The sequence below is a fragment of the Pieris napi genome, chromosome 13, assembly GCF_905475465.1.
Source record: "Pieris napi chromosome 13, ilPieNapi1.2, whole genome shotgun sequence".
In the NCBI taxonomy this organism is placed as follows: Eukaryota; Metazoa; Arthropoda; class Insecta; order Lepidoptera; family Pieridae; genus Pieris; species Pieris napi.
The window spans coordinates 10,542,677-10,566,751 of NC_062246.1; the positions used below are offsets into that span (position 1 = coordinate 10,542,677).

The window sequence follows — 24,075 nt, forward strand, 5'->3', positions numbered from 1 at the left end:
CTAGTTCACGACTTTAAAAATATAATGAAATATACTAAATAAAATTTGTTGTCATAACAAGAACAATTACCATTTGTGTGGCCTTAGAATTCGTTATTAATAATGTCAACGGAGTTATAAAATTTATTACTAACGCATTCCATTCAAAACGCGTAACATTGCGCGTTGTCATTCACATTGGTAATAAATTTCGAAACAAAATGATATTGGCAACACTGAACCTTATTTATCTATATATATATATATATATATATATACAGTAGAGTCTCGTTAAGTCGAACCTCGATATGTTTTGTTCCCTTCCCTTAAAACACCAAAACCTCCATTAGTTGAAATCTTGACCCTCTGTTAATCGAAATAATCACCGAGTCCCTCCAAGCCATTTTGGTACATATTTTCACTCTATAACTCGAAAAATTAAATTTGACCTCTGTATCTCGAACATAGGAACGTTTTATTTTACAACCTTTACAACTTGATCATTTGGAATTTATTATCTTTATTGTTCCAACAAAAATAAGTTACCGACTTTAAGAATTTGCCGACAATGTGAGTACACTATTGTTTCTTAGAAAACATTTTAGGAGTATACAATAATAAATTTATGACACATGGAAACACGTGTTTGCTTGCTTTGTGTCAGGTGTTCAATTTTTTTTAAATTTATAAGAATAAACCTCAAACTCTTTATGTCGAATCAAAATCCGCCTAAGTCGAAATCCTCCATAAGTTGAAAACTCTATAACTCGACTTTTTTGGCGTCTCCCTTGATGTTCGACTTATAGAGGTTCTACTGTATATATATACCTATAAATGAATAATAAATGAATATTTCCCTTGGTCACTGCATCACGCGTGAACGGCTGGACCGATTTCGCTAATTCTTTTTTTGTTGTGTTTGTTATTGTCAGAAGGTTGCAAGAAAAAATTAAGAAAATTTCGCGGAAAATTTAAGAATACTTAACCACCATACAATTCAAACTTTTTTGATGTAACCTTATGGCGTTTGACAAAACATCGACAGAATGGGTGCTGCAAATATCGTCATATCTTTATAAATATAATATATATACGTGTGTATGGGTTAGAATGATTTTTTTTTGTATGCGTTTGGGTGACGCCCTGGATGGTTTAGATTCACAAATCAGCCCAGCAGATGGCTCTGCAGTCGGTAATATCATACTTTATTTAATATATTAATCGCTTGGAATATCGGGCAGGAAAACGTCTAATTGGGGTCACCAAGCAGTCGCGCCGTATGCTTTATGCATTTCTCCACTGAGACTCAAAAGACTCAACGGCGTACACAGGCCGATTAAAAAAAAAACTGTTTTAGAAATCTGAGACAAGACTAAAGATTGTAGCGCCACTAGTGTTAAGGTTGGGGCATTTGACGTGTAAATTTTTATTGTGTACTGACCCGGCAAACTTCGTTTTGCCATGTATATTATTTCTAGGAAAGATTTATTAGTTCAATAAAAATAACTATCTACAATAATTAAAATTAGGGGTTGATAGAAGAGCTGTGACAATTAAGGGTTGTATGTATTTTTGTATGCTGTATCATAAAAAAATTAAAACAAAAAGGTTTGTCTAAAAAAAAAATAGGGGTGGAACCATCCTTAACATTTAGGGGGATGAAAAATAGATGTTGTCCGATTCTCAGACTTACTGAATATGCATAAAAAATGTCATAAGAATCGATCGAGCCGTTTCGGAGGGGTATGGGAACGAACATTGTGACACGAGAATTTTATATATTAGATGTTCAAGCACACACTCTTTAAAAAATTCCTAATAGGATCCTTCGTACCTTGTATAAATTAACACTTAATATTTAATATAATACTAGATATACTAAATATTAAGTGTTCATTAATAATATATTTTTGTTATTATATTAAATTTTTTAAGGTTTTTAGGTTTAGATTCAAAGAATGTTATTTTTATATTGCTTAATTACATTACATTTTATTATTAAATATTTTCAAAGTATAGTATTAAAAGAAGTCCCTTTAGGCAAGGTTCCGAAGATACTGGCAGAGTTCCCCCTTTGCATAGCAGCTCTTCGGTCTCCTGTGATGTCGACTAACCTTTTTGGTATTTGCTTAAAAAGCCTTATTAGACTTAGACTTTAGATTAAGCTAAGACCCCACGGAATAAGGGTCATAATAATAAAACTTTTCACGCATTTGTTCATATATTTTTTGTTGAGCAGAACCAAGTACGCAAATTCTCGATGTTTTAACTCGGAAATAAAACGAGTTTATAACAATTCATCACACCAAATTTGCCGAAATTTCATTGCTTCATGAATTATTGATCGCATATTAATTATTACTGTCAAGCCAGGGTTAAAAGTTGTACTTAAAACAAGGACTAAGGTTAAATCAGGTCATTATAGGTATAATAATATTTTTTTTGCAAGAATATGGTACAAAAATGTTATGGTGGTACAATCTAAAGTTCGCATATTCTGCCACAAATGACGTGCAAATTTGCCTTAAAAGGAATTTTACATAGAAGTTACATACGTTATCAGTCATATCATTGTAGTCAATTCAAATCAAATTATCAATCAAACTCTAGTAGAAAGATCTTTGAATGTTTTTGGTTAATTATTATAAACCTTGATTGCATGTCTGTTATGTAAAGATTTATATTACTGCAGGACTTCGCGTGTATTCTACAGAATCTCCCCTCTAGGTCCAACTTCAAATCCCCCTAAATACCGATTAAAAATCCCCATGGATTTTGTTGTACACTCGGTTTGTGAGGTAATAAATATACATGAAAAATACATGCGAGTATTATGCTCTTATTTCGATCATGAAGTTCATATTATAACTTTTCGATATTTCAGTTATATCATGGAGTTGATATAAATTATGTTATTAGTTGGTTTATGTTGTTAGTTGGGATCAAGCCCTAATAATCTGTTTTTCTTGAAAAAAAAATGAAAAAATATCCTGAAAATTCCCCTAAATAAATTTACCTCAAAAGACCCCCTCCCCTGGACCTCTCAATTCCACTTAAAGTAAAGCCGTTTAAAATGTGTAAATTCTCGTTTCTGAATCTTAAGCTAAACAGCTGATGAAATGCTGTTTTAACATATTATATGAAAGAAGATAGATTAACAACAAATCAGAAATACGTAAAACGATAAAGCAGAAGCTTTGACTATATTTTTTTAGTTTATTTATTTGAAGCGAGATCTACGTCCAAAATACTATAAAAATTCTTAATTCTGAAACAATATCGAGCCGTTCAATAAATATGTAAAATTTATTGTTAAAAAATTTATTCAAATTATTTGAATTTCAGTTTTTCATTATTTTGAAAATATACCTACCTATATATTTATATTTATATATTATAAAAAACCTATTTATATTTATAAAATAAACCTATCATTTAAGTTTCTTAAGTGAACAATTTTTTTTAATATTAAAAATGATGTATGTTATATATGGCACAAAAAGGGTTGGAAAATTATCTAATTTTTTATCGCGTAAAAAAGGACTAAAACATACACAATGACGCATCATGAGATATACTTAAGAGCTATATAACACATATGTATAGGTATAAAGGTATATAGTTAGCCCTGAAGATGACCAGTTTACCTAAAAGACATTACAGCAGATCGTCATTTATCATACAAAATTACGAGTGCAAGCACGCGAGTAACATTCATTTATTTTTGTAAGTATTCCTTCTTACTGTTGTGACTTTTGTAGGTCCGGATAATTTTGTGCTTGGGTGTAGGGAATATCAGTGTTGATATATTGATAATACAATTGCTTACTAGTGTTTAAACATAAGTTTATTTACCTAATATGCTCGGAAACCTGGTAACAATTATGGAAACGGCAGATAATTAATTAATTAATTTCTAATACATATTTAAAACTGGCCGCATTTCCTCGCTGTATTGCGATACTTACCTATTCGTTGAGCCAGGAAAGCATCAGATCTGGGGTCACCGGTACTATCTACCAGGCGCAAACTTAAATCAGCCCACTACCGAATATATTAAGCTCTGAATAAATGTTTATTATTTTATATTCGCGAAGAATTACTAAGAACTAGGTTGGTTTTTGCAGACTGAATTAGAAAATTCAGCTTATTTTAAACCTTGGGAATGAATAAGGGAAGATAATGTTAATGTTTTGTAGTTAACCATTTAGCAATTTGTATAAGAACGTAACACCGGCAAGAGATCTCCGATCGTACAGTGACATTATTTTAAATTTCCTTTGTCGATAATGGTACGACTGCATATGAGAAAATCCTGTTCTAATGAATTCAAAGTAATCTGAGTAATCAAATAAGTCCTGCATTACGAATAATCATCCAATATCAACATATTTTTCTTCTGTCCTTATTAATTCTGTAATTTAATTTTTTGCTCTTACTGTCTTTCTCAAAGTTTTGCGGAGCTATTCCAAAGTTTTGTAATGACTTGTAAAAAATATAAATGGATAATTTTTGGGTAAAAAATATTGATTAAATGTTTTCGATTTTTAAGATTAGACACGTGAGGTTTTGTTATAAAAAATAACACGTAGCCTTCGTATTTTATTTTTTAAATGGCTTGAAAATTGATGCACTTAAAATTTGTGTTTATTATTTATAATTCATAATATTAGACCATTTTATTGGATTATGAAAGCGGAGGGAATATATAATAGTTAGCGCTAAATCCAGTTTTAAAATATCACCCATAAACCGTGAATAATTGTCATTCTTAGACGGACTAAAGACTATAATATGACCCTATTAAAATATTATTAACACAAATAACTTTTGTTTTTTGCTCATAATATGTAGAGATACATGTCAATTGTTAAATTAAAGATCCTAAGTCAGTCAAAGTGTAGGTGACAACCTGATCTTTATGGCGATATAAAATATAACATTTAATACATACAGTAATATCACAAGTCATTAAAATGATTTTTGTAAAATACAGTTCGCAATAACGATATTTACATTCTTTGTCCACAGACATGACATCGGAATAGACAAGCAAGATGGCGTCGACAGTCCCCGAAGGAATTGCGCGGGAAAACTTTAGGAATCAAAATGGCATGTGCAAAAATTCAAAAGGTGTTGATACTGATAAAAAATACTGCATCGAATGTTCTAGAGATAATGTTGACCAAAATATGAACGAGACACGGCGTATGTCTGAAATTCAGAAGTTTTATGATGGCAAGAATGTGCTCATTACTGGTGCTACAGGTAATAATAATAATAAATCGTTTATTTGTAAAAAAAGTGGTACATTTAGATTAAAATAAATTAGAAAATTTCTAATCAACCTTTCAGAGCTTTAAAGAACGAAACTAATTCGCATAAATTTATGATTCCAAAGGTTTTCTCGGAAAAGTTCTGGTGGAAAAGCTGCTTCGAAGTTGTCCAAGGGTTGAAAATCTCTACCTTTTGGTGCGACAGAAGAGGGGAAAAGACATATATACAAGAATTGAAGAAATTTTCGATGATCCGGTAAGTTTTCTTAAATATAATAAATTATGAACATACATTTCCATTTGGAGTCATCTCGCAAGTTTAAAAATCGATTTTTCGTTGCTATCTTACCATAACTATTGGTAGTAGAATAGTGTCGGATCTGACAAATAGTAAACTTTACAGGGCAGCCATTTTAAAATAATATAATCGTGTTAGTTTTATTTATTTATTTAATTATAAGTAATCTTACAGCTAACATACATACTATTATAAAACAAACACTTAGACAGTACAGAAAGCCAAAACAGATTACATAGATAAACAATATTATATACGAAAAATAAAACAAATAAGCAAGTTTTGTCATAAGTCATAACTATTTTAATTCATATTCCTTTATTATGAAAATTGGCATACAAGCAAACAAAAGGCTTTGTTTTGAAACAAAATAAAAATAATTAACATTGAATTACACAAATTTCTATAAAAATCACACGTTTCTATTAAATCCGTCACTTTACCGACTGATTAATTTGAAATTTAAAACACATGGATTTTTTTTAATGTGGCCGTCCGTAATATTTAATCAATGTAGTATCTAAATATGATAAAAAGTGGATTTTGGATTTTTTTCAAATCCGACATTGTACCACGATCATGACGTATTGTTTGTTTGTGTAAAGATATGTTAGTGGGGCATACCCAATTTTGCATTTAAATCATCTCTATAATGGCAAAAATCAATCAATATTATGTACTATGTACTAGCTGACCGGGCAAACGTCGTTTTACCATGTATATCATTTATAATAAAAAAATAGGGGTTGATCGTAGAAGGGTGAAAGTTAGGGGTTGTATGTATTTTTTAATGCTGTATCATAAAAAAATAAAAACAGAAAAAAATATCTAAAAATAAAAAAAAATATTTAGGGTCGGACTACCCTTAACATTTAGGGGGAAGAAAAATAGATATTGTCCGATTCTCAGACATACCCAATATGCACACAAAATTTCATTTCAATCGGTCGAGCCGTTACGGAGGACTTTAACCACAAACACACGACACGAGAATTTTATACCTATATTAGATTTAACCAATACAATTATTGTTTGCGTGGAAATCAAAATAAGGACTTCCACGTTCCATCAGACAATTTATGGCAATACATTTTTATGATTCACTTCTTGTTTGTCAATATCTGTCAGTAAATCAGTGTAATAATCCTTTTTTTATTGGGGAAATGCGTTGCGCATTCCCATTCACGACTACTTAGTATGAAAGGGTTATGTGTAAAGTGACCATTTATTCTTTATCTCAAAATGGGACATTGGTTTAATTTAGGTCAAATAATAAGTAGTCAATGAAAAAAAAAACATTTTTTAAAGTTATTTATTTGGAAAAAGTTACGAATCACAAAATATAGGTACCCAAAATGTTTAGTTATATTTATCAGAAGAACAAATTTCTTTTAATATGGCGATTTCAAATAAGAAACTCTTGGGAAGCTTTTATATTCTGCTTAAATTTTCGCGCGGTTTCTGAAAACGGGACAATATTGCGTCGCACAGTTCATTACCGGGACTCGTAATTGGAAAAAGGGACAGTCTCGTTTAAAACGGGATGGTCACGTTAGTTATGTGGAACTCGCTATTGTGCATACCCAGTACCTACTTAAACCCCAAAGCGCCACCACCCTAGGCGCGATGCAGTAACAGGAGAACTTTATCTGCTCAGTCTAATAATATTACCAAAATACATTTGTCTCTTTTTATCACAGCGTATAACATAAAAATAAAAAATCTATGGCGCTACAACCTTTTTAAGTCTAGGCTCCAGATTTCTGTATCTGTTTCATGTTCATTTATCTATCTAATAGGCAGCTGTGCCTGACAAACTCCAACGACTTTTTGTGTCTAAGGCAAGTCGGCTTCCTCGCGATGTTTTCCTTCACCGTTCGAGCGAATGTTAAACATACATAGAAATAAAGTCCATTGGTGCACAACCTACGACCTGGATGGGAGTCACAACCTGAAGCCACTAGGCCTGGTCTAAGAGCGTATACATACTTTGGTGATTGAAAGCGTTTCAATCTGAGTTTATGTATAATAATACCGCTAATATAATAAATAGCCTTGTAGATAAGGTAAAAGTGCGCAGGTGTAAACAGATGGCAGATCTCAATATTGACAGAAGTAAAACAAACAGACAAAATAAACAACCTCCATCCTTTATAAATAAATATAATATTTACACTAAGTATTTTCTTAGGACTTGATGTTTGAGGAAAACCCTTAAGGAACTTTATATGAAAATACGTTTCGTAGTAATAATTTAACTCTTTAACTTCATAAAAAAAATTGGACCTGCGAATTATTTTTGGTGGCTGTTGTTGTATGAATATGTTCAAATAAAGCACTTTGTTTGAAGCTGGGTAAAATCTGGCTTTAATTGTTTTAAACATTAGCTTATAACTAAGATAACATTAGGAGTAGTGGGGTAGAAATGCTGGATTAACAAAAAACTTACTTGACTTATTGAAGAGTTCGTAAATCTAAGTAGCACTTATGTTATTGGACATTATCGGATACAAGAATGTTAAAATACAATTTACGAATATGGTATAAACTAAAGGGCTTCAAGTTTACATTTTATTTACGCTTCTAATTATTAACTAAAATATACGTAACTTAACTAATGTTAGGTTACATAACTCGCGTAACAAATAAATAATATAACATGCATAAATTTAGTTTCATTTTGATGGTCTAAGATCCCGCTATACAACGACCTTCACCGAGATGCTTATTTAATGAAACGTATTTTATATTTAATTTAATATGTCAATAAATATAATCCATATGGGTTGTCTAGCAAATTTCAGTCCAGAGTATGTTTAATTAATAATTTAAAAAAAAATATTTTTTTAAACATTTCACCGGTATGATTATTAGATAAATTCTATACTAATCGAAAGTATGAAGCCCATAGAATATGCAAACTTTATGCTGCCCATTCTTTTCCGGTCACAACTATCGGGTTGCCAGGTATAAACAGGTAAATCTGTACTAGCATTTTGCAACGGTCTGTTTATTGAATGAAATTTAAATGAAATTAAAGATTATTTTATTCTGAACACATTCTGTGGTATAGGGTTATAATGCTAATCTGCCCACAGTGTCTCATTTACATTTACTGTATATTCAGCACTAAAATTAAGAAATTCTTCGTTATATTTTTTATTCAAAACGGTCACTTTTTGTAGCACGTGGTATGATAACCTACAGATTGAAGAGACGCACTGGGTAGCTCAACAAAATTGTATTTAAAGTGTTTTTTTTACGAAAAGCTAACTTTAATACACAGTTTTTAAAAGTTTCATCATTAAAATCAATTATTTCATCATCCGATCCACACAAAAAACACTTTTTTGCCATTTTTCCCAACAATAAATAGTAGCACGTTTTTTCAATTGTATTTATAGCGACACTCTACTCCAAAATGATGCATAGTATATACGAGTCCATCGCTATCCTTTTCTTTTCCAAGCCCAAATAGCATGCGCACGCTCTTTCTTTAAGTGGGCGGACTTTAAACAGCTGCTATGCTGTGTCCTCTTCTATCGCATGGGATGGTCGGTTGGGACCTCTCAGTCGCACACATTCACTCGGAGCAATATTTTACTTTTGAAAATTCGACAACCGCAATTCTGGACTGATTTTTCGCAGCCAACCCTATACCACCGTGTTCAGAATAAAATAATCTTTAATTTCATTTAAATTTCATTCAATAAACAGACCGTTGCAAAATGCTAGTACAGATTTACCTGTTTATACCTGGCAACCCGATAGTTGTGACCGGAAAAGAATGGGCAGCATAAAGTTTGCATATTCTATGGGCTTCATACTTTCGATTGGTATAGAATTTATCTAATAATCATACCGGTGAAATGTTTGAAAAATATTTTTTTTTAATTATTAATTAAACATACTCTGGACTGAAATTTGCTAGACAACCCATATGGATTATATTTATTGACATATTAAATTAAATATAAAATACGTTTCATTAAATAAGCATCTCGGTGAAGGTCGTTGTATAGCGGGATCTTATACTATGACGGCTTACAATGATAACCTAATATTTCACAAAAACTGTGTACCTACCTACTTTATATTCTGGCGAGTCTATAGCAGGAACTAAAAAGTTTTAAAGTGTTAAATCTAAATATAATATCAAGTTCAACTAGTTCAAGTTAAAACTAGATTTATATTAAGACTACGGGAACTCAGCCTGGTCTCTAATTAGCAGAAAGTGAAATAAATCCCGTAGTTTGGTAACGTAAGGTTCAATATTTATTATATAAAACAATTTATTTACTCTTTTAATTGTAATACGCTGTGTATTTACTTTAATATATATAACAAATATTTTTTGTTTGAACTGTATTTTCGCATGCAATTCATTACAAATACCTATGTGATATTGTATCTAAGACTAGTTGCTATTGCTACCCTCATATTACCCTGTCATCTCCTTAGATTGACAAATATCGACTTCGCACTGGGGCATCAAAAACCATTTCAACCTAGGTTCACAAATGAATACCTGTTATCAAGGGGAATGAATCTCCGCACCGAATGTATGATTCGCTATAAAGGCTGACTAAATCCCTCCAACACATTGTCATAAATGGAAACTTGGGGTAGCGTCAGCCTTCTACCAAAAGACCACAAGACTATTGCTACCCTCACATTATCCGGCCATCTTCTTAGGGTTTAATCAGTTTTGGTTCCAACACGTGATCCGGCGTAATATTTAAATACGTCATTGAACTAATACATATATAAATATACAAGCAACGGAGAAGAAAAAAGAAGGAAAAACGTGTTTCTAACCAAAAGAAGTCACGTTAAGACATATCCAAGCAATTATTAGAACATTATTTAAATTGTTTTTGTTGACATCAATCACACTTCAATAATCATTTGTTTCCTTATTAATCAAAGACAATGTATTGTTGATTGCGGATACGTGTGAGTCACTTTAAACAAATAACTTTTCTGCTGATTAATTATAAACACAAACAATGGCCAACTAATTTGACGCGAGTTGTCTTAACTTTAGACAACACTTCTGCTTTCCGAAATGAAACTCATATTTCTAAACACATTTGATATCAAACGATTCTTTATTAGATACTAGCGGAGATGTATTTTATCAATATAATTATTTTATATGTATTTTATCATTATAATAACTCCGATCGAAGCTTTTGTTTTAAACGATATTCATTTTTCTTACATCCTCTTTGACGATATTTGCAGCCCGCATTCTGTCAGTGTTTTGTCAAACGCCATAAGGTTACATCAAAAAAGTTTGAATTGTAAAAGCGTTATGCACTGAATGAAAAAATTTGCTATCGTAACAATAATCAGGATTACTTTATATGGTGGTTAAGTATTCTTAAGTTTTCTAATTTTCCGCGCAATTTTCTTATTTTTTTCTTTCATGATTCCTTTTACTTTTTCCTGACAATAACAAACCCAACAAAAAAAGAATTAGCGAAATCGGTCCAGCCGTTCACGCGTAATGCCGTGACCAAGGGAAATAGGGATTCATTTTAATATACGTATATACATATATAGAAGATCAATATATTTCAGTTTCAATAACTGTGTGTTTTTTGACATTTGTCTATTGTATCAAATGCAATGCAATAATGGTATACAGTTTTTGTGATAAGTCTTTTCTGTTATAATAAATTCTGTGTCTGCACCTTCTACCACATGTGCCATGGAGAGTGTTTAGAGATGTCGGCAAGGAGCGAGCCCTCTGGCATTGAGAGTGCCCATCGGCGGTGGTATGACTTACATCAGACGAGCCTCCTGCCCGTTTGCCCTAAATTGATTGTTACGCTAATCTTGACTTGAAGTCGTAGGTTTTTTTACCCAGAAGAGTTAGAGAGAGATATTTTTCTCGTGATTTTAATCTCGTGTTTTAAGTATACTTAGGTACTGAAGATCACCTAGACACATGTTAACTTAAGTATTTGTCAAACATAAACATACGAAGTGCAATATCGTGGAAGTATTTGTATTGTAAATTCAAATTAGCTAGCATTCGGTTTTACCCCGTAGATAAATTTATCACATTGTACTAAAATATAATGATAATTACTAACGATAATGTAAATATTTTTAAGTTAATTATATTTATTTCTAACATACAAATACATATACAGTACTTACAATATTCTGAACCAACATAGTAATAATTAAAAATGGCTAAGTAGCTTAAATCTTTATCTATGTGTAAATTCAACTACAATTTTTAGTAAAAAATATTTTTTAATTTGCGTGAATAATTTGTAAGAACTGTCAGGCTGCTGCGGCTGTTTTAAACATTTACGTTACTTATAAAAAGCTGTGTTCTATAAAAATATGCTTTCGTAAATATTTTACAATTAGCTGATTTTTGATTTTCTAACACAAATATTTGGTATTTACAATATTCTAAATACAACAATAATAACTAAAAATGATTAAATAATAAAACAAATTTAAAATGTGTGGTCCCTGTGGCAGTGTACCTTTAATGCCGGCGGTATTTGCTCGCTGTATTGCGATACTTGTAATATATTTAGTATTTACAATATGTAGTTAAAAATATAACTGAGCTGTTTGTCAATTTACTTATTAACATAAATTTTAACGATATACTTTTAGCCTCGACTCATGGTTATGTATTTATTTTTTATAGGTCTTCCTACAGATTGGCCTGATCGAAAATGTCTCGACTCTTTGGTGTTATTACTAGAGTTTGACTTCCGTGGAATTATCAATTGGTACAAAAAGCTGTCACCGTATTTTGTAAATAGAATTCGTAATTTTACACAGAGAACCAAACTTTTTACATTTATTTCAGTATTTTATTTATATATAATTATTATCTAAGGTTCTATTGATCTAAAATATGTTACAAAAAGAACTTGACAGAGATCGTTAAGTTGGACCTTCTTAGGTCATTGAACAGCTCAGCAATAGGTCCAGTACGAAGATATCAATGCCCATATATGCCCATTCCCATTCAAAATAGATACATTAATAATCTATTTCTTTATTTTCAGATGTTCAAACGCCTAAAGGAGGAAGTACCGAAGTTCAGACATAAAGTCGTCGTCATCCCGGCTGACTGCGAAGCACCAGGCTTGGGCTTGAGCATACATCATAGGCAGACTATTGTTGAAAAGGTACAAAAACTCTTTAAACATTTGATTATACTTACATCGTAAAATATTCTTAAAACTGTATGTAAGAGCTTTATCCGGTTCATCCGGTGTTTATCCGGTTGCGGTTCGGTTTGTATGGACACAAAGAAGGAGTGAATCCTCGGACGCATAGGCTTATCGAGAGTAAGAGTGATAGATGCGGCGCAAGCGTACAATGAGCGTAACGGGACAAGAGTCATGCTTTTTCGTGTGTGCAGCCGGCGTGTCAATTATTAGACGTTGTGAAGTCAAAAATCATTCAACAGGAGGTGATGAGAGAGACATGTCGGTTAACTCTTACACACAAAGAAATGACCTATAAGATCCATTAAGGCTGTTTCGATCTTAGGTACATATTCGTATCTCACGTCACAATATCGCCTTACGGCCAAAACCAATATGCAATCTCAATCCAATTTTAGCTGTCATAGACTGACAATTCAATCCATTTCTAAAGAAAAGCATGCCAATATTCAATACATGGACTGAGATACCAATCTAATTATTCAACCAATCGTTCAGAGGGCGGATAAGAGATTGAAGATTGCCCTCTGTATGAAAATGAATGTTTACTCATGCCAACAACCTATCTGTCCATTTTGACAGTTGCTTCGATTGGCCAAATCAATCTCGGATTGCTATCGGTGAAACTCGTATGATTTGGGTTTGGGATTGCGACCTAACTTAATATTCATTGGGAAAATTTATTCATCTTCGTCATCTTCCAGTTCTAGTGATAGTGATTTGGAAGTTTAAATGCAATTATCCGATTGGGATAGTAATTCTGAAGCTGGAAAAAGACAACGTACTTTTGTGCGAAGACATAAGAAGACAAGAATCGCAGAAGAATTATATCCAGAGCCTGAATGACGCCGAATTCACATTTAGATTTAGGTTAACAAAAGAAGCTTTGGAGACACTTTTACACAAAGTGATGTCTATTATATATGACTTCTTGCAGGTTTCATCTTTTCATCAACTTTTGTAACTTTTTTTTAAATATTAGCTACAACCAAAAATATGTGTTATTATAGATACTACTTACAAACTCCACTTCAAAACCTCAAGACTCCAGCAGAACATCTTTATAACGAATCTCAAATACGAAGCAGAAATGTGGTGGAAAGGACATAATATGGTGTTTGGAAAAAATCGGTTTGTCAAAAGAGATTTTGCTTCAAGTATCTCGTGTACAAGCCGTGATAGTGGCATGTGCAGTGTTGCACAATATAACTATTGATATGCGAGATGAACATTTTGAACTACTGCAACAAGTAGATGAACCAGCTGATGATATTGATCAAAGCGCAATTGACAACGTGGGAAATGCAAGTGTGCGAAGTAATCTTATAAGTGATTATTTTGCTTTATTACTATAATATTTTATAAATTACAACATTTTTGAGATAAATTAAATAAAAATTCAATGCTTTTATTTAAATAAAAATACAAATTTTTAATACATTATACAATACATCCTCGCTCCAGGCACAAAATCTATTATTTTTCTAATTTATTTAACAATATATTTTTTTCTATGGCCTCTCTCTTTCTTCTCTTTTATGCTCTCTTTCTTCCTCTTCAAATGCCCATTGCTTTCTCTTATTTAGAAGCTCTTCCTTTCAATTGACTTTCAATTCCTTCGACAGACAACAATATCATGTCTTTGACTTTTTCCTCGATAGGGGGTAGCAGCACTAGGGCCACCTCCTGTACGTTATGTTTTAGCATGTATCAAGGCAGACTTTTTTCATGTAGCCCTCTTTAAGCTTTAGCACTGCGAAAGTTTACCCCACTTGTGCTATTAAACAGCGCCTCCAGCGTCTTCCAGCACTGCTCTTTCTCCTGCCAGGTGACTGAGTCACTCTTTTTATTTTCTAATATATTTTTATGGTCAGCAACAAGCGAAGTTAGAAGGTCAACTTCTTCCCGGCTGAAATTGACGCTTCTTTCACGTTTTTGCGTAGACATTTTTTATAAGTTAAAGAACCAACCTCGAATCACAAAAACAACATACACAAACTACTCAGAGAAAATTTATATTTGTAATAATATGTACTAAAATAAACAATAACCTAACAAACAAAAATACCATATGAAAATGACAGCCCGTTTCGTTACAAGTAATATTAAATGACCAACAAAAAGGTTAAGGTTCTATGTTTTTCTATAGAATTTTGTAACTTTATTTGTTCGTAACAAAAAACCAAACAAAAACGTTGCATAGCTATTTGCTACTTTATCCATACATTGTGAAACAGACCCTAAGTCTTACTTATTTTATTTCGTTCCAAAAACAGCAAACTTTTGGTATGCTTGAACACAACATATTGCATTGAACGAAACGCGGTCGAGAGGGAAGGATCACGCAAAAGATTGCTGTCAATCTTTTGTCAAATAAACAATCGGATAGCAGAAATGTTTATTGGCATGCAGATTGGAGATCGGTCTTTAGATATGAATCAGTCCAAGATTGGTTATAATCATAGATTGAGGATACATTATTAATTTTGGCCGATAAACGCTATCAAATGTGTCAAACTTCATATAAAAAAAATGGTTTCACATCTCTTAAAATTCGATATAAGTTTGCTTCACATTCTAGAAGACGGAGATAGGAATCATTTCGAAAAATACATTTTATATTTCCAGGTTCACGTAATCTTCCATTCGGCAGCGACGGTCAAGTTTGATGAGCATCTCCGCGCTGCGTTGGTCACAAATGTGCAGGCGCCGTTATATTTACTTCAACTGGCCAGGGAAATGAAAGGCTTGAAGGTATACTTTTCGTGAATGGTTTGAGGTGGACAATTAATCGCTGGTGAAGGAAAACATCGTGAGGAAACCGGCATGCTTTATACCGAAAAATCGACGGCGTGTGTCAGACACAGAAGGGTGATCACATGTAGGTGGCCTATTAAAATCGGAAAAGGAGCGCCCCTTTCTAATCTGATATTTTACTTTATCTTTATTATCTGATATTTTATTTTACAGAATTTTTTTTAAGAAATATTATTGATTTAATTATTTAATAATAGAATGTTAAAAACAAATTTCGTGTGAAATTTCTTCCTTCACTTTCCTCGGACATAATATCACCTAAATCATTAAAATATAACATTACCCTCGCAATATGAACAAAAGAATGGTGTTAACATTGGTGAAATTAAAAAAAGAGACAACATCATATTTGAGTCAAATATAGAACCCATGTTTTGACAAAATAGTTCAGAAATGTACATGCTAATTTCTTCTCCAATCTAATAAGTGTAGTTCTACAATCTGATAATTCTATGTCTTCTGAAAATCCAAATACTTTCAGGTCTTCATGCACATATCAACAGCGTATTCAAACTCCCATCTCTCAAGTATAGAAGAAAAATTCTACCCAATCGAGGCCGACTGTTTACACCTCCAGCAGATGATAGACAAGCTGACAGACAACCAAATCAATGACGTATTGCCACAGTAAGTAATAATATACGGATTATTTTATTTTTATATATTTCATACAAATCGTTCCTGAATTTAGGAGTAGCAAAAGTAGAAAAATAATGTGCCTTTATGTATTCTTTTTAATTAAAAAACTTTATAATTTCATCATTCCACCCGGATCACCTCGACGTCCGACGTTCCAAAACTGAGCGTTTTTAAGGCAATTTCTGCCGCGCACCACCACTATGTGGAACTACCCACTGAAGTATTTCCATACTAATTCGAGTATAGTATAGTAAGGACCCTATCCTTCAAAAGCGCGTACCAATTCTTAAAAGGCCGGCAACGCCGAGCCCTCTGGTATTCATAGTGTCTATGGGCGGAGAAATCACTTAACAACGGGTGAGCCTACTGCCCGTTTGTTCTATATAAAAAATATAAATCTATTATACTAATTAAAGGTAAGTTCTACTGTAACGACTTAATCGAAAAGCATGCTGTGTTTGTCTCGCTGGAACTCGAGAATGGCTGGACCGATTTGGCTTATTTTGATCTTGGAATATTTGTGGAAGTTCAGGGAAGGTTTATACTGGGAAATATAAATAATAATTAATAAATATACGAAAAACGACAATTTGATCCTTGCCTATGGTCTATAAAATAAAAAGGGGAAACTTTTGTATTATATTTTAATTTTCAGAATCCTCGGAAAATGGCCGAACACGTACACATTCACGAAGGCACTCACCGAGAAGGAGCTCCGAAAATCCTGCGCGGGAGTGCCGCTTGGAATCTTCAGGCCCGCTATTGGTAACTTCTATTAATATTATCGCTTACTTATTATTTTACGCGTGAGTAAGTTTATCAATTTGCGAAAATGTGGGCGTAAAATAATACAATTTATCTCTCGTTTACGAAAGTTATAAACTTGCGGATTTTGTTATCTTCCAGTGACACATATATATTATGTTAAATATTAATTTTTATTTTTTTATTTTTTCAGTAACGTCAACAGCGAAGGAGCCGCTCAAGTGCTGGTTGGACAATATGTATGGGCCGACAGGTGTCGCTGTGGGTAGTGGTGAGATTAAACATATTAATTATATGAAACTAATGAGTAATGTGTAAACCATTACATCAACAAGTGTATCAGAGCTCTTTTTCAATTCAATTTTTTTTTTAATATTCAGTAAGTCAGAAAATCGGCTACTATCTATCTTTTAAACCCCTAAGTGATAAGGGGTGTGTCCACCACAAAACAATTTTTTTTTATTTTTTTGGAAATCATTTTTTGTTTATTTTGTGGCATTAAAAAATACATAAATTTTCACCCTTCTACGATCAACCTCTATTTTTTTATTATAGTAGATAGTTATTTTTTAAACTAAAAATGATTCCTAGAAATTATATACATGGCAAAACAACGTTTGCCGGGTCAGCTTATAAAATATATAATGTTTTTTGCTCAACAGCCATTTAAAGGTTCCTTTTTCTATAGTGACAGGAATGCTTCGTACGATGCAATGCGACAAAGACGTCACAGCTGACCTGGTTCCTGTGGACTTTGTGGTCAACGGACTTATTACTGCTTCATACCAAGTCAGCTCGGATTATCAGAGTCGGTAAGAATCCTTTTTTTATACAACAGGGGGCAAACCAGCTGGAGGCTCATCTGATGTTAAGTAATATCGATAGAGATATGCCAAAGAGCTAGCTAGTGCGTTGCCGGCTTAAATTGCCGCCTGTTTTAATAATATTAAGATTAATATCATAAGAGAACGACGGAGGTCGAGGCAGAATACGAAGTTCCAACCGTATCACCTCAACGTTCGTCGTTCCAAAAAGAAAAAAATTAACTTAGGGTCCTTCAATAAAAGAGCGTAACAATTGTCGGCGTTGTAAGTTTCCTTGTGTCACTTAACATCAGATGAGCCTTCTGCCCGCCTACTGTTCTATAATAAAAAAACAAAACTTTATATTTTAATAAAATTAGTAAAGACGCTTAAAGAGATAAAATCCTAGAGACTCAAACTTAACGTATATATACAACGTGTTTTATACGTTATGGCATTTTTATTTATTTACACAACTTCTTTATTCGTATGACTTAAGCTAATACGCGCGCACGCGCACCTGCGCGTGGACAAATAACATAACCAATTTCGGTTACAGCGACAAATCGACTGAGAGGTCAAAAGGTAAGTAGGGGATAGATAGATATTTCCTTACTTTTCGCACAATAGCGTAACACAAAACGGCAACGTCACTTGTACAAATTATCAATGGGAGATATCCATTGTATAAAGAAAACACTTTTTTACCGGATTGAAGTTATGTATTATTATAAACTTATAATTATTTTAGATAATTAAACAAAAAACCGACGTTTTCGTGCTTTACAGCGTCCGTGGTCACGGTGACTGAAGACAAAAGGTGTTGAATCATGAATGTCAAAAAGTATTTCAGCTGTAGAAAAAGTTGTATTATCTGTATTTACTTCCCCGGAGTTGATATCGACTAAGAGATGGAGGGTTTTGGCAGAAATGACTCACGGTGTCCTCTATTTATAATTATAAGTTTATAATAGTACATAACATTAATCCGGTAAAAAAGTGTTTTCTTTAAATGTGTAAAAGTTATGTTAATAAAAGACAATACTACATATCTATTGTACTTTTACTGCATACAATATGTTTGTTGTTAACAACGAAAAAACATTATTGTGACCAAACGGCTTAACAGATTTAATTCAAAATCGTTTAAGATCGTTGAGATCTTGTTATCATGGCAACGTACCTACGAAACAGATTGTACCTATAGGTTTTAGGTTCGACGACAGTTATAAACTACTTACAAAGTTGTAAATTCATAATTTATATTTAATATAATAGTGATCGTTTTATTATTTGAAGTACTGTTCAGTGTTAATTAGTGTATTTCTGTTTTTTGTATTTTCTTAGCGCTATTTTTGCTTCTATTTATGTGCGTTTCTCTAACTTGCCTGTAAACCGGTGCCTCGTTGCTATTTGGTGATGATGAAGCAATAGGACATCTCCCTCTTCAAGGGACACACTAATAATTAAATACTTTATTTGCGTGAGAAGATTTTTGAAGTTATACTTCTTTTGACGCGTTAGAAAAAAATGATGAGAATAAATTTTTACGATGCACGCGCACACCGTCACAAAATACCGACACCCTGAATATCTGTTCAAACGTCGGTAAAACAGGCTGGGCCGCTAGTTGGCTCTTGCTGTGTTTTATCGACAAGTTGCTTTGTCTGAAAAATCCCTCTAAAGTGCTCGAAGAAAATTATTACGCCAAAGAAGTATAACTTCTAACGCGTATACATAAGTACACACATGTTTTTTTTACTTAAGTTTTGATTTATGTTTAAAAGCTGCCTAAAACAATAGATTTTTGTCTAACCCTATGTAATATGAAATATGTCCAAGGTCACCACCGCTTGAACCTCCGATATTCAACTACGTGAGCTCAGTAGAGAATAGAATTACGTGGGGAGACTTCATGAGACAGAACATGGCAAGGATCGACAGACATCCTCTGTCTAATGCTGTTTGGTAAGTTATTTTAAGTTATCGCAAAAAAAAGAGCAGTCATCCCAGATATCCATTGGCCATTGTAGTGGATACGTTGCCGGCCTTTGCAGGGGAGCATGCTCTTTAAACAATTGGAGCGTGCGGTGCTGTCATGTGGAGTAACTTCCTATTGGAAGCATCTACTCATCTACTATATAGAAACATAGAGAAGGACGAAGACAAAGTGTTCTAGTGCCATAAGCTTCAATTGTAAAGCGTTATATGTAAATCCATTGTTATATATTTCAGGTACATATCACTAACATTGAATAAGTCAGCGTTGATGAACCAAATATACATATTCTTCTTGCATCTGGTTCCTGCGGCATTTGTTGACGCTCTCTCGTCTTGTATAGGTCGAAAACCACAGTAAGTAAATTTTTGAAATATGAAAATAATCCGTATTTTTTTTAAATAGGGAATAAAACATCTCTAATGAGGTCTTTGTTGAACAAATTTAATTTGTACATGAAATTAATATTTACCTACTAGTAACTAGGGCCAATACATTGATAATTGGGGCTAGGTCACGGTAGTGTATGTAGAAAGTCGAAAACTAAATTTGTATGAAAATGACAGTTTTTGTCGACAAATAATCATTGCTTGACATTGACAGCTTCATCTGTACTCTGTAACTCTCAATAGCGAATAGGGCTTTTGCCGTTTGACTATAAAAACAGTTTCAAGACTATTAATATTAGACAGGCGAAGACATATTACACGGGTCAACACGAATTTTGAGTCTGCGTTCTGTACCTCTGATTTTGATTACTTATGCCTAACTAATTAAAGAAAAAATATTTTTATCTATTAAAGTTTGCTTTTGTAGTTACTACAACGAAATTTATTTTTTATGAAAGAGCTCTATTTACATTGTATTGTATATACATTGTGTAAAGGTACAAAAGCAAACTTTATTTATTATAAATAGAGTTTCTGCTTCTTTTTCGATGTATACACTATACAATCAGAAAATATTCACTAAATAACAGACTCAAAAAAAAAATATTTTTTTTGTTGACTTGTGTTATAATTCTCTCTTTTTCTTTTTTATGGTTCTGGCACGGTTTGTGCATTAGCCAGCGTGAAGTATAAGATTTTTATAATTCGTGCTTTTTGCCTTAGAAATTCGACCAAGTCCTCCATGTACCGAGGCCGAGAACAAATTTAAATTAAATTAAAACTTGCCCTCGAACCGGGAATCGAACCCGGTACCCCTCACCTAGCTGCCACTTAATAAGACCGCTATGAATCCCCTTAATTCTCTCTTATCTGTGACTGTTTTGGTGTCACGTGACAGACGAATACAATACTCTCACAGATTACTCTCAATAACACTTTATTTTTATATTATCACGCCTTTTCCTGAAGGGGTTAGACAGAGACTAAGGATATTCTTTTGCAAGTCCTGATAATTAATTATGTTGACAGGCGCGCGATCGAGGCCGATCCTTCAAAAATCTTATCACTATGTAGGGCCTGGTAAAGTGGACATGAATATAGGGTTGTGATAGAATATAAGAGAAATTACGCTTGAGAGATATATACAAATGATTTTTACAGAATGCTCAAAGTTTATAAGAAGATACACAAATTCTCTTCAGTTATTTGCTACTTTTCAACGAAAGAGATTTCCTTCTGCAACCGACGGACCAGGGAACTTTGGGATCAAACTACTGATTTAGATAAACAGGTAACTGTGTTTACTGGTTGTTACAATGAGCTTTATATTTAGTAGTTTTGTTTGTAATAAAGGCTGTGCCCAGAAAAAACGTTTTAAAATTCACTCAAAAATTGACGAAACCAAACAAGTATTTAATATCCAATTTCGTGCTTCCAGTTGTGCGTATATTCAAGAGGTTAATTTTTGTTTCGATAGATAAAAAAGTTAATATTGCATATATATTTTTTTTATAAACATGTGCTGTAATTTTTAAAAATCGACTTACAATAGGTACTATCTACTTCTGAAAAAAAAAGACTAATGATTATTTGAGTGAAACCATACTATAATTAATATTATTTAGATAATAGAGCAGTGTTGGCCTAGTGGCTTCAGCGTGCAACTCTCATCCCTGTGGTCGTAGGTTCGATGGACTTTCTTTCTATGTGCGCATTTAACACTCGCTCGTACGGTGAAGGAAAACATCGTGAGGAAACCTTTGCCTTAAACAAAAAGTCGACGGCATGTGTCAGGCACAGGAGGCTGATCACCTACTAGATTACCTATTAGATTGGATGAAACAGATTCAGAAATCTGAGGCCCAGACTTAAAGAGGTTGTAGCGCCACTGATTCATTCATTGATTATTCAATTAGATAATGTAATAATATATTTCAATAATATGATAATGTAGTAATAAAATAACATACGAATTGCCTATAAAGATATGGGCAATTCGTATGTATAGACCTTTAAACGGGAATTTATAGCATTAAACGATTGCTGAAAAGCCCGTGATATTTACGTAATGTACCTACCTAATAAATAAAATAAGGTTTTATATGATAAATCCTAAATTTAATAATATAAATTTTACGGTCACGTAAATAAACAAATAATAACGTTTCTATTGTATAATACTGAATTTTACGAATTGTTGGGTTTTAGATATTTCCATTCAGCATGAAGCAAGTAGACTGGGAGGAGTACTTTGATGAGTACTTAGCAGGTATCAGGCGGTACCTCTTCAAAGAGGGAGACGAGACCCTGCCTCAGGCCAGGATTAAGTGGAAAAGGTATTTGTAGGGACAATAGCGGTTTTCCCGATGTAAACTTCTTTTTTCTTTTAACTGTAATCGAATCTTGTATTGAACTGATATTTACATGAAAATAATAAATAGCCAATACCTTAAAAGAGTTGTACCTTGTTTTTTTTTTGGTTATTTTAACTCTAATTGAAAAATGAAGTTTATACAAAAGCTGTTAAATAATAAGTAAAAAACACAATTTTCTTATTACAGACTATACTACCTACATCAGGTAGTGCGGATCTGTTTCTACGCCTTCGTGTTCTACTGTCTATGGACGATGTTGACGAGAATATTTTAATAAATCATCTTCTACAATTACCGTCAAATTTTATGTGCTTGTTTGGGTCTTGTAATAATTACCTATTATTCATAAATATAGCTCATTCTTAGTAATAGTATTTCTCGAGCTTCCAAGTCAAAATAAACATTTGACATTCCGAAAACATACAGTATGTCAAAAAAAATTATTGCCATTTTTAAAGGGTTTTAATAAAATCCTTGAATTTTGTTTCAGTTTTCTCAATAAAAGTGTTTACAACAGTTATTTTTAAACTAAAAATGACTAGGTTCTACAATCAGGTCCGATTTTTATATAATTTAATAGATCTTACTGCTATGCTACTGTTTTTAGAAGTTTAAAAGTGCGTTTACAGTAATTTTGACAGATTCAAAAAGGACATTAAATTTGACGTTTAAATTAGTGATACAATTTATCACCTGTGGAAGACACAAATATCCAAAGGATAAGTAGGGTTTACAATATAGGATTTTATTTGTAGATATTAAATTGTGTATGGTAATTTTTTAAACTAAGAATAAGTACATTTAAAGATACGGTGCAAAGTTAATCCACGACATTTGAAAATGGTATGATAGTATGTATATTTTAATTCCCGTTAAATCATTTATAAAAGAAACTACACTATCATTTTCCCCGTCCTTTTTAAAACAGTTTAAACATATTTACAATTAAAGCAAATTGATATTTCACTCGGTTTAACTAACTGCCAATAATTTCATATAATATATATTCGTAAATTAAATTATCTTATATATTTTGTACTGTATCCCATATGACTATGTATCAATAGAAATTGATGAACCTGCGTGTAGCAGAATAAAATAGCGATCCTATAATAAAATATATTTTGTAAATAACGCCATCTAGGTGTCACCTATACCTTTCCCACCACTTCCATATTTTAACACTGGCAACGTTGTTTAAAACATTCCTTAAAATTGAGTATATGAAATTGTATTGTATAGTTTTTAATTTTATTTGTATAATTTGTACATAGCTAGTCATACAAATCATGACAAAATTTATTAAAGAAATTACTTCCACTTTATTATATCAAATGTTACCACTTAAATTAATTTTATTATTCGCTAGCTGTTAAAAATATTGTTTATTACGAATTATTGTGGTGCTAATAAACATTGTAAATGATGTATGATTGTTTTCATTTCTAATAACCTAAAGTGAAACAACACGTCTGACTAAGATTTTTTTATTATGTATTTTAACATGGTTCAAATGATATA

The 24,075-nt window shown here is 32.5% G+C and overlaps 1 protein-coding gene across 4 annotated transcripts in view; it reads left to right on the forward strand.

Moving 5' to 3' along the window:
* The window catches only part of LOC125055091 (fatty acyl-CoA reductase wat-like), a 35,342-nt gene extending 11,360 nt beyond the window's left edge, over positions 1 to 23,982 (forward strand). For 3 of the 4 annotated variants that reach the window (XM_047657330.1, XM_047657327.1, XM_047657328.1), the window contains 13 exons: positions 5,011 to 5,247; positions 5,381 to 5,511; positions 12,603 to 12,725; positions 15,396 to 15,521; positions 16,066 to 16,211; positions 16,879 to 16,988; positions 17,182 to 17,259; positions 17,677 to 17,800; positions 19,634 to 19,759; positions 20,027 to 20,146; positions 21,341 to 21,470; positions 22,388 to 22,515; positions 22,741 to 23,982. In XM_047657330.1, coding sequence (XP_047513286.1) covers positions 5,037 to 5,247; positions 5,381 to 5,511; positions 12,603 to 12,725; positions 15,396 to 15,521; positions 16,066 to 16,211; positions 16,879 to 16,988; positions 17,182 to 17,259; positions 17,677 to 17,800; positions 19,634 to 19,759; positions 20,027 to 20,146; positions 21,341 to 21,470; positions 22,388 to 22,515; positions 22,741 to 22,828 — 1,641 coding nt within the window. In that variant the 5' untranslated portion in view covers positions 5,011 to 5,036 and the 3' untranslated portion in view covers positions 22,829 to 23,982. Of the gene's footprint in view, positions 1 to 3,558; positions 3,706 to 5,010; positions 5,248 to 5,380; positions 5,512 to 12,602; positions 12,726 to 15,395; positions 15,522 to 16,065; positions 16,212 to 16,878; positions 16,989 to 17,181; positions 17,260 to 17,676; positions 17,801 to 19,633; positions 19,760 to 20,026; positions 20,147 to 21,340; positions 21,471 to 22,387; positions 22,516 to 22,740 lie in introns of those variants that run through there. The other variant, XM_047657329.1, reaches the window with a different exon arrangement.
* The last annotated feature ends 93 nt before the right edge of the window (positions 23,983 to 24,075 follow it).